Below are 19,569 nucleotides of genomic sequence, written 5' to 3'. Positions count from 1 at the left end.
TTATGTTTCTTCATGTGGGATTCATACTCGCTTTCCATTTATGCAAAGCCAAATTATAGTTATAATGGTTTTTATAATTCTCAGAAATCCAATTGAATTACATGCTTCACTTATTACTTAAGCTACAACATTGTTAGTCTCGATCGAATCTTAGGGGAAATCTACACAACAAACAACTCATTACCAAGAAATCAAAATGAAGCTCTCACAATTTATAGTAGCTACAACTTATTTCTTCCACACTATTAAGATATTATCTCGCCTGTAGACATCTCCGGTAGTACAACTTAGAATATTGACACCTCGCTTCCCATGCCATACTGTACACGTTATTTGCACAAAAAAATCATAAGGATTATGCGGTCATAAAGAAGAAATGAAAGAATGGATAAATAAAAAAAAGAAATGAAAAAAGCCAAAAAATACCATTTTGCTGCACATATTATAAAGAAGAAAAAAACAGCACCTCTTGTTAATTAGCTTCTTCTTGGCCTCTCTCGATGGATGTCAACACTAGTGTAAGCATTTTGAATATGGTGTAGCTCCCTGTGGACCTCCTCCATAGACATCCTATTCCTTGGTGATTCTTCCGAGCAGGCAAGTCCAATCTTAAGGGTTGGAAGTATGCACTTCCACACGTATGTGTTCATCTTGCTTAAATTCTCATTGTCATTGTTTTCTTCATCTGCTTCGATTTCATTGTTGTAACCACTGATGTAGTTCACTTCATTGTGTGCTGTTGCATTTGTTGTCGCTTCTAAACTGGCAAGAAGAGCAGGATCCACAATCTGCATTAATCTTCCTGGTATGGCCATCTTGACAAAGTTATGGAGGTTCAAACCCTCTCTAAACATTTCGTCAATAGGTCTTCTTCCTGTGAACATTTGCAACACGAGAACCCCATAACTATATACATCCCCTTTTCTTGATGGCTCAACGCCACTAGCATACTCTGTGACTCACAAAACAATCAAATATATATATATATATCAGTTCTCTGTGTAGAATTTGAAACCTAACTTCTATAGCATGCAAAGTTTCTTTGTTGATCAAACTAGTATGAAAACTTTTTTAATGTCGATGTGGTTATTGATGTGCAGGGGCGGATCTAGTATGTAAGTGGGGCGGGCTATAGCCCGTCCGAAGATTTTGGACAAAAAAAAAAAACTAGATGTATATATATATATTTTAGTTGGGTATAAGTGTATTATAGACAATTCCAGCCCGTTCGAGTATTCGACTAACTCGCCCTTCATCACTTTGTGTCTTCGTCAGTCCCTCTCCTCCTCATCTCACTTCGGCTCCCAGGCTCCCAGCCTCCTCCTCCTCGGCTCCTCATCACTTCGATTGCAGCTCTGGCCTCTGGGAGTTCGATTCTTCGACTGCACTTCGGCTCCTCAATCCTCATCACTTCGATTGCAGCTCCTCATCACTTCGATTCCAGTCCTCCTCCTCTTCTAAACTTCTGCAAATCTGCAGCTCTGGCCTCTGGGCTCTGGAATTCTCGGCTTCTCCAAGACATCAACATCAATTTGAGGCAATGATTCAATGTAAGATTTTGTTTAATTAATTGAATCAATCCAATTTGGGGCAATTTATAGGGTTTAAGGATTGATGTGAAATTCATGTTCCTGGGTTGTATTCAGGTGAAGATTTCATGGATTGAACTCATCTTCGTCTCATCGTCTCATCGTCTGGTATGCAATGATTCAATTTAACATTTTATTGTTTAATTGTTGTGGACTGTGGGTTAAATGTGATGTGGGTAAGTGGGTTTGAATGTTTGATTAATTGATTAAGTGGATGATCTGACTGGAGATTAAGTGGATGATCGGACTGGAGATAATGTGTTGATGAATTGGGTTTGAATGTTTGATTAAGTTGATTAATTGATTAACTGTCAAGCGGTTTCACGAGAATCTGAGTTGCTTAGTGATCCAAAGTTCCAGAATTTGGAATCCATTTCTGATTTGTGCAGAATGTTGGTTCAAACAAGGAAGTCAGAATTTTTCCCTATGCTTTATAGATTGATTTGTCTAGTTTTGACTATTCTTGTTTCTATGGCGACCACTGAAAGAGTATTTTCAGCTATGAACATCATTAAGAATAGACTTAGAAACAAGATGGAAGATGAGTTTCTTGGTGATTGTATGGTCCTTCATATTGGGAAGGAATATGCTGAATCTATTGACAATGAATCGGTGATCAAAGAGTTTGAAGTTTGTGGAACTCGTAGAGTTAGATTTAGTTAGTTTAGGTTTTTGTATTGCATTGCACGTTTATTTTGTTATTGATTTTGGTTTTTTAGTTTTGTATAGATATGCATTTGAAGGGTAAGGCCCACTATGTCTTCCCTTGACTAGGTGTATATTTTTCTTAAATTAATAAAATTCTCTCGCACCGTCGAGATTTTCTATAATATATATATATATATATATATATATTTTTTTGTTGAAGAAATTCCAGCCCGTCCAAAGTTTCAATCCTGGATCCGCCCCTGTTGATGTGTGAATGTATTATACAAAAGAATTCTATTTTTGGGTTCAGACAGAAAGAGAGATAAATTTCTTCATCGATATATTTTCTATCTTTACAAAAGAGATCATATGTCTTACAGTATTACAATCTTTGAAATGTCATATCTTATATTGCTTGCCAACTTGTACTTGGTCATTTGTGAGGGCTTAAAATTTAAGTTAATTGTCATTCCCGCTGTGTCACGTTGAACATAAGCTACCAAGCCTACCATGCTTCTATCTGCCTATTATTTTGTCCATATTTCTATTATCTTCAATAAACATGTAGATAAAAATTTACGAAATTAATTATAAAGTAGTGGAAGATTGTTTACCTGGAGCAGCATAGCCAATGGTTCCCTTTATCCCAATTGAGCTACTTTGATTTTGAGAGGAGTCCACAGTCGTTGAGATGAGTCTTGCTAACCCAAAATCACCTACACGAGCAACCATGTCATCATCAAGAAGAACATTGCTTGGCTTCATGTCGCAGTGAATGATTTGTGGTTCACAATGGTCATGAAGATAACACAACGCAGACGCCACATCAATAGCAATATTCAATCTTTGAAGAAGGTTCAAGCTCCTTGATTGGTTTTCTCTGTGCAGCCACTCCTCTAAACTTCCATTTGACATATACTCAAAAACTAGAGCTTTGAAGTCATTACCATTGTAATCTGAGCTGGAGCAACATGTTAAGATTTTCACAAGATTCCTGTGCCGGATATTTCTTAGTGCATTGCATTCTGCCATGAAACTCTTGGAAGCTCCTTTCTGTTGAAGGTTGAGGACCTTAATGGCAACAACATTGTTTTCTTCTTGATCAAGAATCCCTTTGTATACAGAGCCAAAACCGCCTGATCCAATTTGATTGCTCAGAGAGAATCCGCCAGTAGCTTGATGAAGTGTCTGGTATGAAACCTTTGAAAGGAATTTGATTGATGACACTACAGATAATGGTTTCTTCTTTTGAGCTTTTTCCCTCCAATAAAGAGCTAAAATGACCGCAAACAGAAGAGAGCATCCAGCAGCTAAAGAAATTGTGAACTTTAATTTGAAACCATGCAACTTTCTCTGCTTTGGTACATTGTTGGGGCATGCTGGTAGCTGCAAGTCCGAAACACCACCACAAAGTTTGGTATTTCCATCCAACGATATTGTACTTCTGTTTTGAAAAACTCCTTTCGGTACCTCACCCTCCAGTTTATTGGACGAAAGGTTCAAATATATCAAGAATGGAAGTCTCCATAGATCTTTTGGAATCTGTCCTGACAAGTTGTTTTGTGAAAGATCTAGATACTGAAGACCTCTCAGAGAAGCCAAAGAAGAAGGTATTGTACCTTGAATTAGATTCCCTTGTAGGTAAAAATATTCAAGGCTCTGACATTCCCCAATGGTTTCTGGAATTTCTCCTGTCAGATTGTTTCCAGAGATGTCCAATTGATAGATATTCTTCAACTTACCGACTTCAACAGGCAGGCTGCCAGTTAGTGAGTTTTGCGATAAGTCGAGAAATGCAAGTGAGGAAAGGCCAATAATTTCTGGTGGTATATCTCCACTAAGTCTATTCTTTGAAATGTTTATCTCATATAAATTCTTGCAATATCTAATAGTTGGTGGAATGCTTCCTTCTAATTCATTTGTTGTTAAGCGGAGGGAAAACAATTGAGTAAGGTTTCCCAGGGAAGAAGGGACCTCTCCTGATAATCTGTTTTTATGTAAACCCAATCCTTGCAGCTTTTGTAACTTGCCAAGAGAGGTAGGAATGACACCTGTTAACAAGTTCTCATTGAGGCCCAAGACTATTAAATTTTTGAGATTTTCTAATGTTGCAGGAATCACTCCTGATACTCGATTGCCTCCAAGTAAGAGTTCAGTCAGAGTGGTTGACAGATTGGCTAAAGAGTTGGGTAAATCACCTCCAAATTTGTTGTGATCCAAATAAAGACGTCTTAGTTTGGTGCAATTTGTCAAGGATGTTATAAAACCCAAGGCATTGACTGAATAACTTCCTAGACTATTTAGAGTTAAACCGAGCCACCGAAGTTCCGGAAGATTTCCAAAACTTGCTGGAACTTGCCCCACAAATTTATTTCCGACAATATCAAATACTTCAAGCTGAGAAGCATTGGAAAGTGAATCTGGTATTTGCCCGGAGAATTCATTTCTAGCAAAAAACATTTCTCGGAGATTCGGCATGTTTATGCCTATGGCGAGCGGAATACTGCCCCTAAACTCATTGCCCCCAAGTGAGAAGCTTTCCATGGATGATATGTTAAAAATGGAGGGAGGAATCATACCGAAGAGTTGATTGTCAGAGATGTAAAATAAAGATAACCTTTGCAGTCGTCCTATCTCCTCTGGTACGTTGCCCACCAAATTGTTCGCCGTGATGGAAAGGTGTATGAGTGATGAAAGATTTCCCAAGGAAGGAGGGATGCCTCCTGTTAGATTGTTTACTTGAAGACTAAGAAACTCAAGCTTCATCAACGAGCCAATGTCTGAAGGAATTTTACCACTGAGGCGGTTTCTTCCAAGGCTTATGATGCTTAATTTCGAGCAGAAGGTCAGGTTGACTGGAATTCCCCCCTCAAACAGGTTGACACTTATATTGAGATGTTGCAGTCGGAGCAAGTGCTCAACTTGTTGCGGGATCTTGCCAGAGAAGCTGTTGTTTGAAAGGTTGAAGGTCCTGAGAAATGAGAGATTGCCAATGTAAGGTGATATGGTTCCATGCAAGTCACCATCTGGTAGTTTCAAGGCTGTTACTCTCTGATGCCGTCTGCCACAAGTAATTCCTTGCCATTTGCAGAAGTGAACGGAGTCATTCCATGAGTTCAACAACCCTTGTGGATCGGCGACTATGGATTCTTTGAATTTGAGCAAAGCCAAGTGATCGGTTTCATTGCCAAATGAACTTACAACAGTAGTAGGTTGGAGAAGGTTGATGAAAAGGAGAAGGGTCAGAACATGAAGGTATATGAAGCTCTCCATTCAGTTTGTATAAGCAGCAGGAAGCTAGTCGGCCGGTGATGGGAATATTAGGCAAGGCATTCAAATTAAGTTGAGCTTTTAAAATGTGTATGGTATTTAACATCCTATACATGTAGCAGAGTCTTCAATTATTATGAGTGTTGTTGACTCAGGGAGCAGGGAGAGACTAAAGACTTGGACTTAAAAGACCATTTATGGTGGACGTCAAATTTTCGTATGGAAGAGACTTTGGAGCAGCTAGTGGATCAGCGAGTCTACCACTACTTTTCTTCTAGAGAAAACTCCCGCCAGCGCATTGGCACAAAGCAATATTATTCAATATTATTAGCTTGAGCTTCTTATAATTCAGTGCATGCCCTTAGGCTATGTTTGGTATGACTGTTCTTTGAGGAAAAACTGGCTTTTACTTATTTATGAGAATAAGTAGCTGAAAAGAAAAGTAGCTGAGTGTTTAAGTGATTTCAGTAGTAAAAGCAGTGGCAAAGTGTTTGGTAAACTCAAACTGGCTTGTGCTTTTTGTTTGTAGAATGACCAAAATGGACATGAGATCATTTTGTCTTAATTGTTTGGTAATACATTGTTGTTCAAATGCTTTTGTTATTATTTTTAATCTTTATTATGTCCTTATTAATTTTTGTCAACTTTCAATTTTTATAAATCATGGTGACCATATTATTAATATTGGCCAATTTTAAAAATAACTTATACAAATATATTAGTAACATTAATAACAATTGATTTCTGGTTCGCATCAAGTAATCACAAAAAATATCATAACATATTCAAATGTTCACAAATTCTAACACTTTTTTTAAGGCAAATTGTAAATCTCAAACAAATGTATGCTAATTCAAAATATTTGCCTCATCCAAAATGTGAAGATAGCAAATTTTGAGGAAACAAAATCCAAAAACAAAAATTAGCAGGTGATTTCTATGTACTATATAAGATATGATTTCTACTTGGTACAGATTTATTTTCAATGAATATATATTTACAGTTTTGCTCCATCCAATTATCACCACAGTAGCAAATGATTTCAGTCAGACTAATTAAGGACAACAGTGAGATGGAAATGCATTTAAAAGAACTCATCAAGATATGAAGATAGCAAGTTCTGAAGGTAAAAAAAAAAAAAAAAGGCAGGTGATTTCTTTAGCTTCTCTCCATTTCTCCTCCAGAACAAAGTGTGTGTGTTCAGCTTCTGCAGTTTCATCAGATGACATCTCAATTGCTTAATGTCTGACTGTTTGATTGGTTTTTGCATGAACATCTTAGCTCCTTCCTCCAAGCATCTTAACTTCTACTTGGCCAGAAACAGCTAACTTCTGCTGCTGCTTTTTCATTACCCACAAATTTCTCAGAAATCATTGTAACTGATAGTTGAATGCAAAGGTAAAGCACGAAATTAACAAATACTATTCCACATTAAACAAAGATTTTGTCACAGATTTGAAACAGTAAAAATGTGTATATCAAGAAGTGCAACCATGTCCCACGTTGAATAAAGATGAATGAATGAATATGATAACAACTTCCATAATTTGTCTATTTTATATGTCCATTCGATCATTCATCATCTGCATTTTCTTCATCACTACAGCTTCCATGAACAAGATACCAGAAAACAACTCTTCCATGAACAAGATATCAGATAACAACTCAAATGTATACTGAACCAGGTTAGATATCACATTACAATAATTGCAATATTTCCTATATGAAAAAGATGCCACCCCTGCAATATTGTTCACATAACCACACAACATAAGACAACCCCAATAAAAAAAGGAAGCAGCAAGAAAGAAACCTAATACAAAGCCATCAAGCTCTGCACAAAGTTTCCATGAATAAATTACAATTTGTTTCACTCCTAATCCAGCTTAAAGATTCCATAACAATCGAAACTATATTCACACATAATCATCAACCCAGATCAAGATATCAAACTATATATATTCACACATAATCATCAACCCAGATCAAGATATCAAACTATAGTCACACTCCTCACTCTTAACAGCAACCCAGAACAACCCACATCAAGATACACTCAGAAAGCCCAGATCAAGATACAGTCACCAAGATTCAGGACAGAGAGAAATGAAATCAAACCCCAAGAAATCAAAATCATAAACAATACTCCTTACCGAACTCGAGGTGTCCACCGGGGAGAGCAAAGGTGGAGGCACCGATGAATGCACGATCTCGTCCTAAGAGCACTGAGAGAGAGAGAGAGAGAGAGCACTGAGAGAGAGAGAGAGAGAGAGAGAGAGAGAGAGAGAGAGAGAAGAGGTTGGTCTGTAATTCCTTGAAGTTCATGAGGGTACCCAATGGTATTTCAAAAAATTCATTAAACCATCGCTATAGTAGCAAAAAATTCATTAAACCATCGCTACAGTAGCGCCCTGCTTCTGGCTTCTAAAAGCCGGGGTGAGGCAGCTTCAGCTTTTTGATGAAAAAGCTGCAGCTTCTGGAGAAAGCCGACAATTATAAGCAGGGGAGCTAAAAAGCCACAGTAGCGCGCGGCTTCTGGCTTCTAAAAGCCGGGGTGAGGCAGCTTCAGCTTTTTGATGAAAAAGCTGCAGCTTCTGGAGAAAGCCGACAATTATAAGCAGGGGAGCTAAAAAGCCCCCCCCTCCCCAAACGCAGCCTTAATTAGCTCCAAGGTGAACACAGTCAAGCTCACCCTTGTTATTGTATTACTGCGGTAAACTAGAACATGACGTTTCAGTGATCGGAAATTATTCTATGCACCGACGGTGTAAGTGACCAAACCCTTATAAAATAATCTCTCTTCAGTGATTTCACTAGTTGTTTGTTTTTCTTTTCCAAATAATGACTCTTTATTCAATTCTGGTGGGTGGGACTTAATTATATGCAGGTAACGTGTTTGACTAAATGTTTCTTAAAGAAAGAGGTGCCAGGTTGAATTGGAAGTGATGATTTTATCTCTAACGCCAATGTTAAGGTACTCCTTGATTTGTTGGTTTCCATTTACACAAAACTATGGCTATGAATTGGACTAGTTTGCCTTTTTTGGTAATTCTCACAAACCCAATTATACTATATATGAAAAATGAGTTCACTATTTACACGGTTCATGTAACAGTAAATTGACGATTTTACCCCTGGTCTTCTACCATAATTTTGCATATGCCATATACATATGAAAAGACGTTTTTACCCTTTCATTGTTTCTTAATTACAAGCTGCCATCTTTTGATAGTTTTGTTATTCGGTGTCTGGGTTTTGAATTGATATGCACACATCCATGATCTCCCGTCCATAGCCTCCTTTTATTTGATCATTCTAATTTCTTTACAAGAACAAAACCCGTGGCAAAGCACGGGCCAATTTTCTAGTTAGATTACATACATCACTTATTACACATAATTAAGCCACAACATTGCTAGTTTCCATCGGATCTCAAGGGAAATCTACATAACATACAACTCAAAACCTAGATATCAAAATCAAAACACTCCTAATTTAGTAGCTACAAGTTACTTCTTCCACACTTTCAGGATATTATCTTGCCTATAGACGTCTTCAGTAGTACAACTCAGAGAATATTGCTACCTCACTTCCCATGCCATACTGTGCAAGTTATTTGCACAAAAACATGAGGATCATGCGGTCATAAAGAGAATGATGAAAGAATGAATAATGAAAAGAAGCCAAAAAAATATACCACTTTGTTGCACATATCATAAAGAAGAAAATAACAACACCACTTATTTTGCTTCTTCTTGGCCTCTCTCGACGGAAGCCAACACCGGTTAAAGCATTTTTTATATGGTTTAGTTCCCTGAGGACCTCCTCCATAGACATCTTATTACTTGGTGATTCTTCCGAGCATGCAAGTCAAATCTTAAGGGTTGGAAGTATGCACTTCCACACGTAAGTGTTCATCGTGCTTAAATTCTCATTTATAATGTTGTCGTCATCAGCTTCGATTTCATTGTTGTAACCGCAGACATTGGTCACTTCATTTTCTGTTGTTGAAGTTGCAGTCTCTTCTAGAGTGGCAATAAGAGTAGGATCCACAATTTGCATCAATCTTCCTTGCGACTTAACAAAAATATGAATAGTGCAACCGTCTACAAACATTTCATTGGTAGGTCTTCTTCCTGTGAACAATTGCAACACAAGGATCCCATAACTATATACATCCCCTTGTTTTGATGGCTCAACACCAACTGCATACTTTGCAACTCATAAAAGAATCATGTATATTAGTTCTTTGTGTACAATTTGGAACCTAACTACTGTAGTACACAAAGTTTCTTTTGTTGATCAAACCAGTATGAAAATATTTTCACTATCAATGGTTAGTAATGTATGAATGCATCAAACAAATGAATTTCATTATTGGGTTGAGATAGAAAGACAAATCAATTTCATTATCCAATATCTTTTCTATATGTCTTAGAGAAAGAGATCATTTATGTCTTGTCATATTACAATCTTTGGAATGTCATATCTTAGACATTGCTTGCCAACTTGTACTTGGGCGTTTGTTAGGGCTTAAACATGAGCTTCCATGCTCCTATAATTTGTTATACTTCTGTCCATATTCAAATTTATCTTCAATAATAAAATAGTGGAAGATTGTTACCTGGAGCAGCATATGTTAGCCAAATAGCCACCCTCAAGTATAAGAGCCAAGTTATAGTGTAGGGATTATGAGTAGGGGATATTGTACCCAAGGGATTAGAAAACCCATTCTAGCTAGGGAAAACCTAGAGGATGTTAGATAAATATGCAAATGTACAAATCTCAAATAAGATCTCACAAGTGAACCAAAGTTCATGGTAATTATATGCAAGGTGGAGTAGTTGTTTGATTTTGATTTTTGAGATGATTTGATTCGGAAATAACTAAATGAATACTTGAAATGTAATCTAAACTAAGCTAAATTAGATGTGATGAAATGGATGGGAGTTAGGACTTAAAGTTTTCACCTTTAGCCTCTCTTGCAAACAATGATGCTTCTATAGTGAATGATGCCATTTTAATTAGCCAATTTCTCTCATTGCATCCCTCTCGGGTATGACAAGGGACATACTCCTTTGATGATATCAAGCAACCCCTCTTGGGTGTAATATTTAACTACTTAAATCATGCATTTCAATTCGATTAAGTATCAAATGCATTTGCCTAAGTGCATAAAGCTTGGAGATGAAGAGATTATGCAAACCAACCATGCTTATCTCTAAGTGATTGTAGTTCACAACTCTAACATGCACATATGATATACTATCATGCTTCAAACAACCAAGGTTAATCATGCCCTAATTGTTTCTATGTCATGGCCGGTAAATATTCATACCTAAATTGATTAAGTTTAAGCATAAACATTCAACTCTTGAACTAGCATGTTAAGGTGTTATTGAAAAGTGCATCAAAAATAATATTTACATCAAAGTCATACAAGATTGGCTAGGGCTTTCAACCGTACCCCTAACAAACTAACTACTCACTTATAATCAAATACATAAGCTTCAACATGTTTATGAACATCAAACTAAAAAGTAGGGATAGAGAAGTGACTAGTGATGATCAATTTGAGGATGGTGTAGATGAACTCATGAAAGCATTGACATGTTGTTAATGGTGATGGTGATGGTGATTTCTCAAGTGATGCTAGACTCATCTTCTTCTTCTTCAAAACTTGATGATGGAATATGAGATATAGAGATGATCTAGTGGTGAAATGATGGAGAGGTGAAGCTTTATGTATATGAATTGGAATGGATAGATGTGATGATGAATTTGGTGGTGGTAGTAATGGAGGTTATGGATTGAAGGTGGTGGTGATGGAGGTTTGTAGAAGAGATGTTAGTGGATTGTGTAGAGAATATAGAGAAGAAGAAGATATAATGGCTAAGTGTGGGTAATAATATCTCTTCCTTGTGAAGAATGGATTCTTAAATAGATGGCGAGAGATATGAAAATGGTGTTGTGAAGTTAAGATAGCAGCGAGGTGTGACGTCCCGAACCCGAATTCACCGGTTTACTAGTCATTTGGACGGTAAACAACTTTTACTTTCACTTTTACTGTTGTTTCAATGCTTTTAGGGGGCCCTAAAAGTTGACTTTTTGTTCGGGTCAAAATTTGAGAAAATTTCCTTCATGAAAATTGTAGAGAACGTTAAACCGAGCGTGTGCATATGTGGTACGTAAAAATCGGAGTTGTAACGAAGAAGTTATAAGGGTTTTAAGTTAGTGGCAGTTTTGTAATTTCATAGAATTCATGTCTATAAATAGAAACCTGGACTTTCCATTTCGGGAAAGCCCCGAAAATTTCCAGTTTTCTTCCTCTCGCCGACGTAACTTTCCGGTGTCGCTGCCGCCTCGTCCGACCACCTACGGCCATGAAATTGGTGTCCATCTCTTTGCCTTGAAACAAGGCTTCTATCTATATATGCCTTGCACCCTATCATTCACCATAGACGACGAATCGAAGCCAACAAGTTCACTGTAGCAGCTCGGGTTTTCTGGAAATTTTCCAGATTCCGGCCATCTGCGGCGGCATTTTTGAGCTTGATCGATGCGCCTCGAGACGTGGATGATATCCCTCCAAGCTTTTTTCCACAAATCGAAGTGAAATTGACGAATCGAAGGTTTGAATTTCTGGGTACTATTTGGAAAATCGGGTTTTACTGTTTGAGCTTAGTTTCGGGTATTTTCATGTGTTTTCTGACTTTGTGGTAGATGAGAAAGATGTTTGGATGGTTGAGACGAAGCTGCTGCCAAAATTTAGTGGCCGGAGGCGGAGGTTGCTGGTGTGGGAACATTGCGGTGAACAGTGACTGCGGTGCGTGAACAGTGACTTAATGTTTGTTTTTAGCTAGATTAATTTCTTAAATGTTGTAGAGCTTGTATGTGAAGTTTGGTGAATTTTGGAGGAATTTGGAATTGTTTGTGATTTTCCGAAGTTTGGACTTTTGTGATTGAATTGTGGGAAATCCGGCCATCGGATTTCCCTCATTTTCGTTGTGGAATATATAAATCGAGGAATTGGTGTTAATGGTGAAGTTTGGATTAAATTGGAGAAGAAATGAAAATGTTGATTTTTGAGAATAGGGCATTGGAATCGTATTTAAATTCTGGATTGTTATTCACGAATTACAATTGTATACAGGGCGACGTGCCAAGCTACTGCTCGACGTAGGAAACCTGTAGCGTGGTCGCCTAAACAGTACTGTGAGTTGACATTTATTTAAATTAATTGTGCATGCAGTATATTAGCATTTTCCGATTGAGATTTAATTTATAATTTGAATTATTGAGTTTTATGGTTTTATGAGATTTATTTTATTGAGCTTGATTTCTTGAGATTTATTATGCTCTATGAGTTACGGGATTTTTAGTGGATTTCCTTCCTGAGGGCTTTCAATAGATTTTCAAGCTAATTATCTATGAGTTTTTGAGTTGGGAAATGATTTTCGGGAAGTGACTGATTCAGAAAATATTATGAGAATTATGGATTTCGAATATCGGTTTTTATGAGGATTCGCGAGTACGAATGTTTCATCGAATTTTTGAGCATGATTGAATTATCGAGATTTATTGAGCTTTGAGCCCCGTACTTATCAGCCTTGAAGCTAGATTGAGTTTTCTTTCCGAAAGCATTTATTGATTTACAAAGTATTTGATTTTATGCTTTCGAGGATGCTTTCGAGATTCTGAGGTTATTTTCAGTTTCTTGAGGAGGCTATTCAGTTTATTAAGGAGGCCAGTTTTGGCGCATGCGTATCTTACCTAGTTGGTAGTCCCTTCTAGGTAATAGTTTGGTTGGCAGTCCCTTCCAGACTACAACCCGGTTGGCAGTCCTATCCGATGCGTCACCTGGTTGTCAGTCCCTTCCAGATGACATGAGGTTGTTAGTCGGCAGTCCCGTCTACTACCTGTGGTTAGTCGGCAGTCCCATCTACTACCTGTGGCTAGTTGGCAATCCCTTATATCCACCGCCTCCTATTCTGATTGGCAGTCCCTTCCGATGCGTCATCTGGGTGGCAGTCCCTCCTAGATGGCATGAGATGACTAGACAGCAGTCCTTTCTAGTCATCAAACGAGCCTCATGAAAAGGATGTTTTTATAAGGATTGAGGATGAGATTTTAAGAGGTTTCAAGATGTTCTTGTTACGTGATTGAGATTTCAGTAAAGAGGATGATTAAGAGTATTTTCAAGATTGTTACTGCATGCGAGATTTTAGAGAATAACTTGGGAAAGCATTAAGTTTTACTTATACATTTGAAAGTACTTATTTTTCGTCCACTCACTCTAACGTATTTTAAATGTTTTCCCCTGGGCCCTTCGGTTTTAAATGCCCAGTTTGCAGGCCAGTTTAGTTTGAGGTCGAGCGTACTTGAGGTTGAGGCATAGCTGTCATAGCTTCCGCATTATAAAAGTATCGGTCATATATCTTGTTTTCTATTCTCTTGTACGCCTGTACATTAGATTGCTATGATAACCTATGAGATTAACATTCTTAAGATCAGAATTGTTTGTGAAATGGGAGATGTTGTGATATAGGGAGCAGGGTGGCTCCAGGAGAATCAGGATGGATGATTTAGAAGTGTAAATGTTTTTCTACAGGTTTTGAGTTGTCCATTTTTAGGGGAAGTTCTGTCAAATTTTTGGTATAATTTCTTTTAAGGTGGGCCCCGCATGGACTCTTCGGATTTCAGGGTGAAATCTGGGGCGGGTCTTGTCACTAGGTTTTTGAATTGAGCAAAGAGTTAGAGTATGAGAGTAGTAATAGATCCCAAAAATAAGGGAAAAAAGTATGAGAGTGATGGTGTAGGTTAGAGTAGGAAATGATGAGTGAGGATGGTGATTAAGCCTAAACCATGATAGATATTGAAGTGATGATGGTGGTGGACTTTTGGGTAATAGGGAGTGTTTGGTTGAATTTGAACCAAAAGGTTTGCAATTTGGTTAAGATAGAATGATGGTGAATTGATGTAATAGAATAGATGTTATGGTACTCATCCTCCTTGCTCCTCCATGAATATGGCCAGAAAATACAGAGCACCACCATGAGTGGTGGTGCGCCTTCACTTGTGCCTCCAAAAGTGGTGGTGCAAGGAAAATTTACCTAAATTTCACTTTTTTCTCCTCTTATCAAGATTTTCTACAAAAAATGGAATTGGATTAGTTAACATTAAATTGGATTTTAGAACAAGTAATTTCTATATTTTAGGGCACAAATATGTATATGAATTATGATCCAATAGCAAACCCAATGGTTCCCTTTGTCCCGATTGTGCTACTTTGATTTTCAAAGGAATTTGTGGTCGTTGAGATGAGTCTTGCTCATCCAAAATCATCAACATGAGCAACCATGTCATCGTCAAGAAGAGTGTTGCTTGTTAATAATTTGCAGTTCACAATGGTCATGAAGATAACACAATGCAGAAGCCACACCAACGACAATATTCAATCTTTGAAAAAGGTTCAAACTCCTTGATTGGATTTCTCGGTGCAGCCACTCCTCTAAACTTTCATTTGATATATACTCAAAAAGTAGAACTTTAAATTCATTACCATTGTAATCTGTGCTAGAGCAACATGTTAAGATCTTCATAAGATTTCAGTGTCGAATATTTCTCAGTGCGTTGCATTTTTCCAGGAAACTCTTAGATTATCATTTCTGTTGAAGATTGAGGACCTTTATGGCAACAACAGTGTTTTCTTCTTGATCAAGAATCCCTTTGTATACAGAGCCAAAAGTGCCTGATCCAATTTGATTGCTTAAACAGAATTCGCCAATAGCTTGATGGATTGTTTGGTATGAAACCTTTGAAAGGAGGTTAATTGATGACATTGAAGTTAATGGTTTATTCTTTTGAGTTTTTCTCCTCCAATAAAGAGTTTAAATGACTGCAAATAGCATAGAGCATCCAGTGACTAAAGAAATTGAGAACTTTAGTTTGAAACCATGTAACTTTCTCTACTTTGGGACTTTAATGGGGCATGCTGGTAGTTGCAGTTCTGAAACACCAGCATAGAGTTTGGTATTTTCGTCCAATGATATTGCACTTGTGTTTTGAAAAACTCCTTCTTTCGGTACCCCAACCTCCAGATTGTTGGACGAAGGGTTCAGATATATCAAGAATGGAAGTCTCTGTAGGTCAGTAGGTCTTTTGACATATGTCCTGAGAAGTTGTTCCGTGAAAGATCTAAATGCCGAAGACCTTTCAATGAAACCATAGAAGAAGGTATGATTCCTTGAAAGAGATTCCTTTGAAGGTTAAGAAAATCAAGGCTCAGACAGTTTCCAATGGTTTCTGGAATTTCTTTGGTAAAACCATTTTCAGAGATGTCTATTGCATTGATATTCTTTAGATTACCCATTCCCGTAGGCAGGCTTCCAGTTAGTGAGTTTTGTGATAAGTTCAGTAAGATAGATAAGGAGGAAAGACCAATAACCTGTGGTGGTATATCTCTACTAAGCGTATTCTATGATAATTCCACAAACTGCAAAATTTTGCGATTTCCAATATCCGAAGGAACTATTCCCTCTAATTTATTAGCGACCAAGTAGAGTTGAAACAATTGGCTGAGATTTCCTAGGGAAGATGGGATCCGTCCTGATGATCTATTGTAATCTAAAAATAATATTTGCAGCTTTTGTAACTTTCCAAAAGAAGCTGGAATGACACTTGTGAGCAAGTTATCATCTAATCCCAAGAGTATTAACTTGTTGAGATTTCTGAATGTTTTAGGAACCGATCCCCCTATTTGATTGTTCCCAAGGTAGAGTGGAGTCAGTTGGGTTGAGAAATTGGCTACAAAGTTTGGTAAAATACCTCCAAAATTGTTAAAACTCAGAGCAAGCAGTTCTAGATTGGTGCAATTTTTCGAGGATGTCATAAACCCCAAATCATTAGATGAATTACTTCCTAGATTATTGTGGCCTAAGCTGAGGCACTGGAGATGGGGAAGATTTCCAAAACTTGTGGGAACTTGCCCCACAAAATTGTTTTCCCCAATATCAGTTATCTAAAGCTAAGAAGCATTAGCTAAAGAATCCGGGATGTGCCAGAGAATTCATTTTCTATAATGCTTATATGTTGAAGATTAGGCATGTTTAGGCCTATTGCAGGTAGAATACTGTCCCTAAACTCATTAAACGCAAGTGAGAATTGAAGCTATTCATGGATGATACATTACAAAATGAGGGAGGGATCATACCAAAGAATTGAGTGGGACTGATGTAAAATTTAGATAACCATTGCAGCCGTCCTATCTCCTCCAGGACATTGCCCACAAAATTGTTTTCCTTCAAGGACAATATTGAGATTCATGAAAAATTCCCCAAGGAAGGTGGGATGCCTCACGTCAGATTGTTTTGCTGAAGATTAAGATAAACAAGCTTCATTAATGAGCCAATCTCTGAAGAAACTTTCCTAGTATGACGGTTTGCTCCAATGCTTATGACGTTTAATTTCGTGCAAAAGGTTAGGTTGATTGGGATTCCCCCTCCAACTTGTTGAGAATTAGATTGAGATCTCGCAGTTGGAATAAATGATCAACTTGTTGCGAACTCTTGCCAGAGAAGCCCTTGTTTAGAAGGTCGAAGGTCCTTAAAAATGAGAGGTTGCCAATGTAAGGTGATATGGTTCCATGCAAATCACCATATGGTAAATTCAAGGCTGTTACTCTTTGATGTCATCTACCATAAGTAATTCCTTTCCATCTGCAGAAGTGAACGGGGTCATTCCATGAGTTTAAGAGCTCGTGTGGATTGGCAACTATGGATTCTTAAATTTGAGCAAAGCTAAGTGATCAGTTTCATTGCCAAATGAACTTACAACAGTGGTAGGTTGGAAAAGGTTGACGAAAAGGAAAAGGGTGAGGACATGAAGGTATGTAAAGCTCTCTATTCATTCAGTTTGTATAAGTAGCAGGAAGCTAGTTGGTCGGTAATGGGAATATTAGGCAAGACAAATCAGGTTGAGCTTTCAAAATGTGCATTTGCAAATGTACGCTATATGGGGAAAAGGTTATAAAAAAGAGAAGGGTCATAACACAAGATGCTCATTATAGATTAGAATATTGATTAATTGAACTATCAAAATGAAGAAGGTAGGGGAATTTAGGGATTATATGTGAGAGAGCGAGAGAGAAAACCATACGACAGAAGAAAACGCAGAGTGAAAGTGATCCTTGTCCGACGGCTAGCCCTCCCAGCGTAGTCGCTGGACTGGGACAGAAAGAACCTTATGTCCGGTGAAAGGCTGTCCAGTCGGAGCAGCTGTTATGGGGCGATGGCGTTGCACACCAAGGAGCCTGACTGTGAAAGGCAGTGGCTAGAGGATGGCAGTAAGGTGGAGCAGCTGTCGCCTTGCCCTTGGGAGGAGCTTGCTAGGTGGTTCAAGGTGCTGGCGGGCTCAAAGGTCGCCGGTTGGTGACGATCGGGGGGGGGACTCTGCGATTCACTGTGTTCAGTTCGGTTCATTTTGATCCCGATATGTTTGGGTGCTTTGGTTCCGACCTAAGGAAGGGACGACGTGGCTAGCCAGCAGAAGGTAGAAGAAGATGGTAGTGAGGCTGTTTGTGGTGAGGCACCGGCGAGATGAGATCGTCATGATCTCTGCAACCAGCTGCTCAGGCTTAGACATGATTGTGGCGACCTGAGTGGATATACCACAGCACCGTAATATTAAGCCAATAGGAGCTCGATAAGTCGTAGACGTATCGTAGACCTACCAACTTAATACTATAAGGCCTTTTGAAATATTGTTTTTAGAAAATAAGAAACAAATAAAACTTTTAAGAAAAGGATTTTCGATCAACAACCCAATATTCAAATTAACAAGTCCGGAAATACTTCAAAATAAAGAAGGCAAGTGCATTATGACGCCTTAGGGCTTACATCATAACCAAAATAAAACGAGTTCAACAGCAACAATAAAACATAGAGTGAAGGGGTAAGCGGACCTCACAGAATTCAACTGACTTCAACATTAAATGGAAAACGCGTAAATTGATAGAGTGAAAAGGAGAAGGACTTCAAGCAACGGGGACAGCCACACACGAACTCGGCCAACGATCCACTTCTAGTCCAGATAGTCCGGAGTGACTTCGTTGTAACCTGAAATGTAGGGGTGAGCATTTCGTCCTCGCTAGCCCAATAGGGGCCAACCCAACCATAGTTAGGTTTGAAAACTAATAAGTAAAATGTAGCTACTAGAATATAGATTGTGCGCATTTGTAAAATCGAGTAAAACAAATGCAAACAAAAACAATCATCGTTGTCTTTATCAGAAAATCATATGCAGCATGCTTCACACAACTTGGAGCTCCGAGATACTTACCTGTCGGCCAATCTTAAAACAATCGGTGACTAGCCGGTTCATCATCCTTTGAGAACCGGCCAATTACTTTGTAGTCCTTATGGCTATGAATAGCGAAAGTGTCCATTTCTCGACCCAAAGTGTCCTATGACTGGTTCACAGTTGGTACTTATCTTTTTTCTCTACGCAGATAGGAGCACAGCCCCCTCTGGAGGTTCACGGTTATCGACACCGTGGGATGCCTAGGAATCAACGTGTCTAGATCCCATTCACTTTCAGATCACAAGTGCAGACATACAGTGGGGTGTAGTATCTCAATGTACAAGTTTAGCCTTGGTTTTCGCAATCAGCCATTATCAGTTAAGAAAACACAAATATCACTAGGCATCGACTAATGAACAACCAAAAACATACTTGTAGGCAACATACTATTATACTAGAGCATTCCACATATACAGAAAAGTCTCTAACAAGGAAGAGACGGCTCACCCTACCTGGAAATACCTGCTTGTTCCACACTCCGGTGCTTTCGGCTTAAGTTTCCTTAACGATCGTGTTTCCAGAACCATTACTTAGTTTGTATGTAATTATCCAGATAAACATTGTGACTGACTCTAAGTAATTGTGCATGCTAAGTCCTTTTTGTTTTAATGAGGCTATTTATTATTTCTTTCAACTTTTAACAATTTGGGAAACTAACTTCTTTCTTAAAAAGGAAAACATCTTTATCGCTTCATTCAACTAT

General features: G+C 38.2%; 1 protein-coding gene, 1 long non-coding RNA gene and 1 pseudogene across 3 annotated transcripts; 1 reads left to right on the top strand and 2 right to left on the bottom strand.

Moving 5' to 3' along the window:
• Positions 1 to 75: 75 nt before the first annotated feature.
• Positions 76 to 5,553, bottom strand: LOC112170992 (probable LRR receptor-like serine/threonine-protein kinase At3g47570). Of its 2 annotated transcripts, none has more exons than XM_040509881.1 (3): positions 2,852 to 5,553; positions 467 to 952; positions 76 to 320 (listed from the first exon to the last, which is right to left on the bottom strand). In XM_040509881.1, exons 1-2 carry the CDS (start codon positions 5,508 to 5,510, stop codon positions 477 to 479), a joined length of 3,135 nt encoding a protein of 1,044 aa, XP_040365815.1. In that variant the 5' UTR covers positions 5,511 to 5,553; the 3' UTR covers positions 76 to 320; positions 467 to 476. The 2 variants fall into 2 exon arrangements, with proteins under 2 accessions (XP_040365815.1, XP_040365818.1); XM_040509884.1 differs by having other exon boundaries at positions 467 to 874.
• A 6,266-nt stretch (positions 5,554 to 11,819) lies between these two features.
• LOC121050310 lies at positions 11,820 to 12,855 on the top strand. The gene is made up of 3 exons (XR_005802641.1): positions 11,820 to 12,139; positions 12,231 to 12,333; positions 12,661 to 12,855. It is a non-coding gene; the product is annotated as an uncharacterized LOC121050310 (long non-coding RNA).
• Positions 12,856 to 14,745: 1,890 nt separating this feature from the next.
• LOC112170984 lies at positions 14,746 to 16,301 on the bottom strand (annotated as a pseudogene).
• Between the last annotated feature and the right edge of the window lie 3,268 nt (positions 16,302 to 19,569).

This window comes from Rosa chinensis, chromosome 1 (genome assembly GCF_002994745.2).
Source record: "Rosa chinensis cultivar Old Blush chromosome 1, RchiOBHm-V2, whole genome shotgun sequence".
In the NCBI taxonomy this organism is placed as follows: Eukaryota; Viridiplantae; Streptophyta; class Magnoliopsida; order Rosales; family Rosaceae; genus Rosa; species Rosa chinensis.
Note: the sequence above shows the minus strand (reverse complement) of the source record. Positions and strands in the feature narration are given on the sequence as shown.

Bases quoted from the DNA above. Each gene is read 5' to 3' on its own strand.
- LOC112170992 (XM_040509881.1), bottom strand. From the start codon at position 5,510: ATGGAGAGCTTCATATACCTTCATGTTCTGACCCTTCTCCTTTTCATC. The intron at 953-2,851 runs GTAAACAATCTT...TGTGAGTCACAG, and splicing joins CATTGGCTATGCTGCTCCAG to AGTATGCTAGTGGCGTTGAG.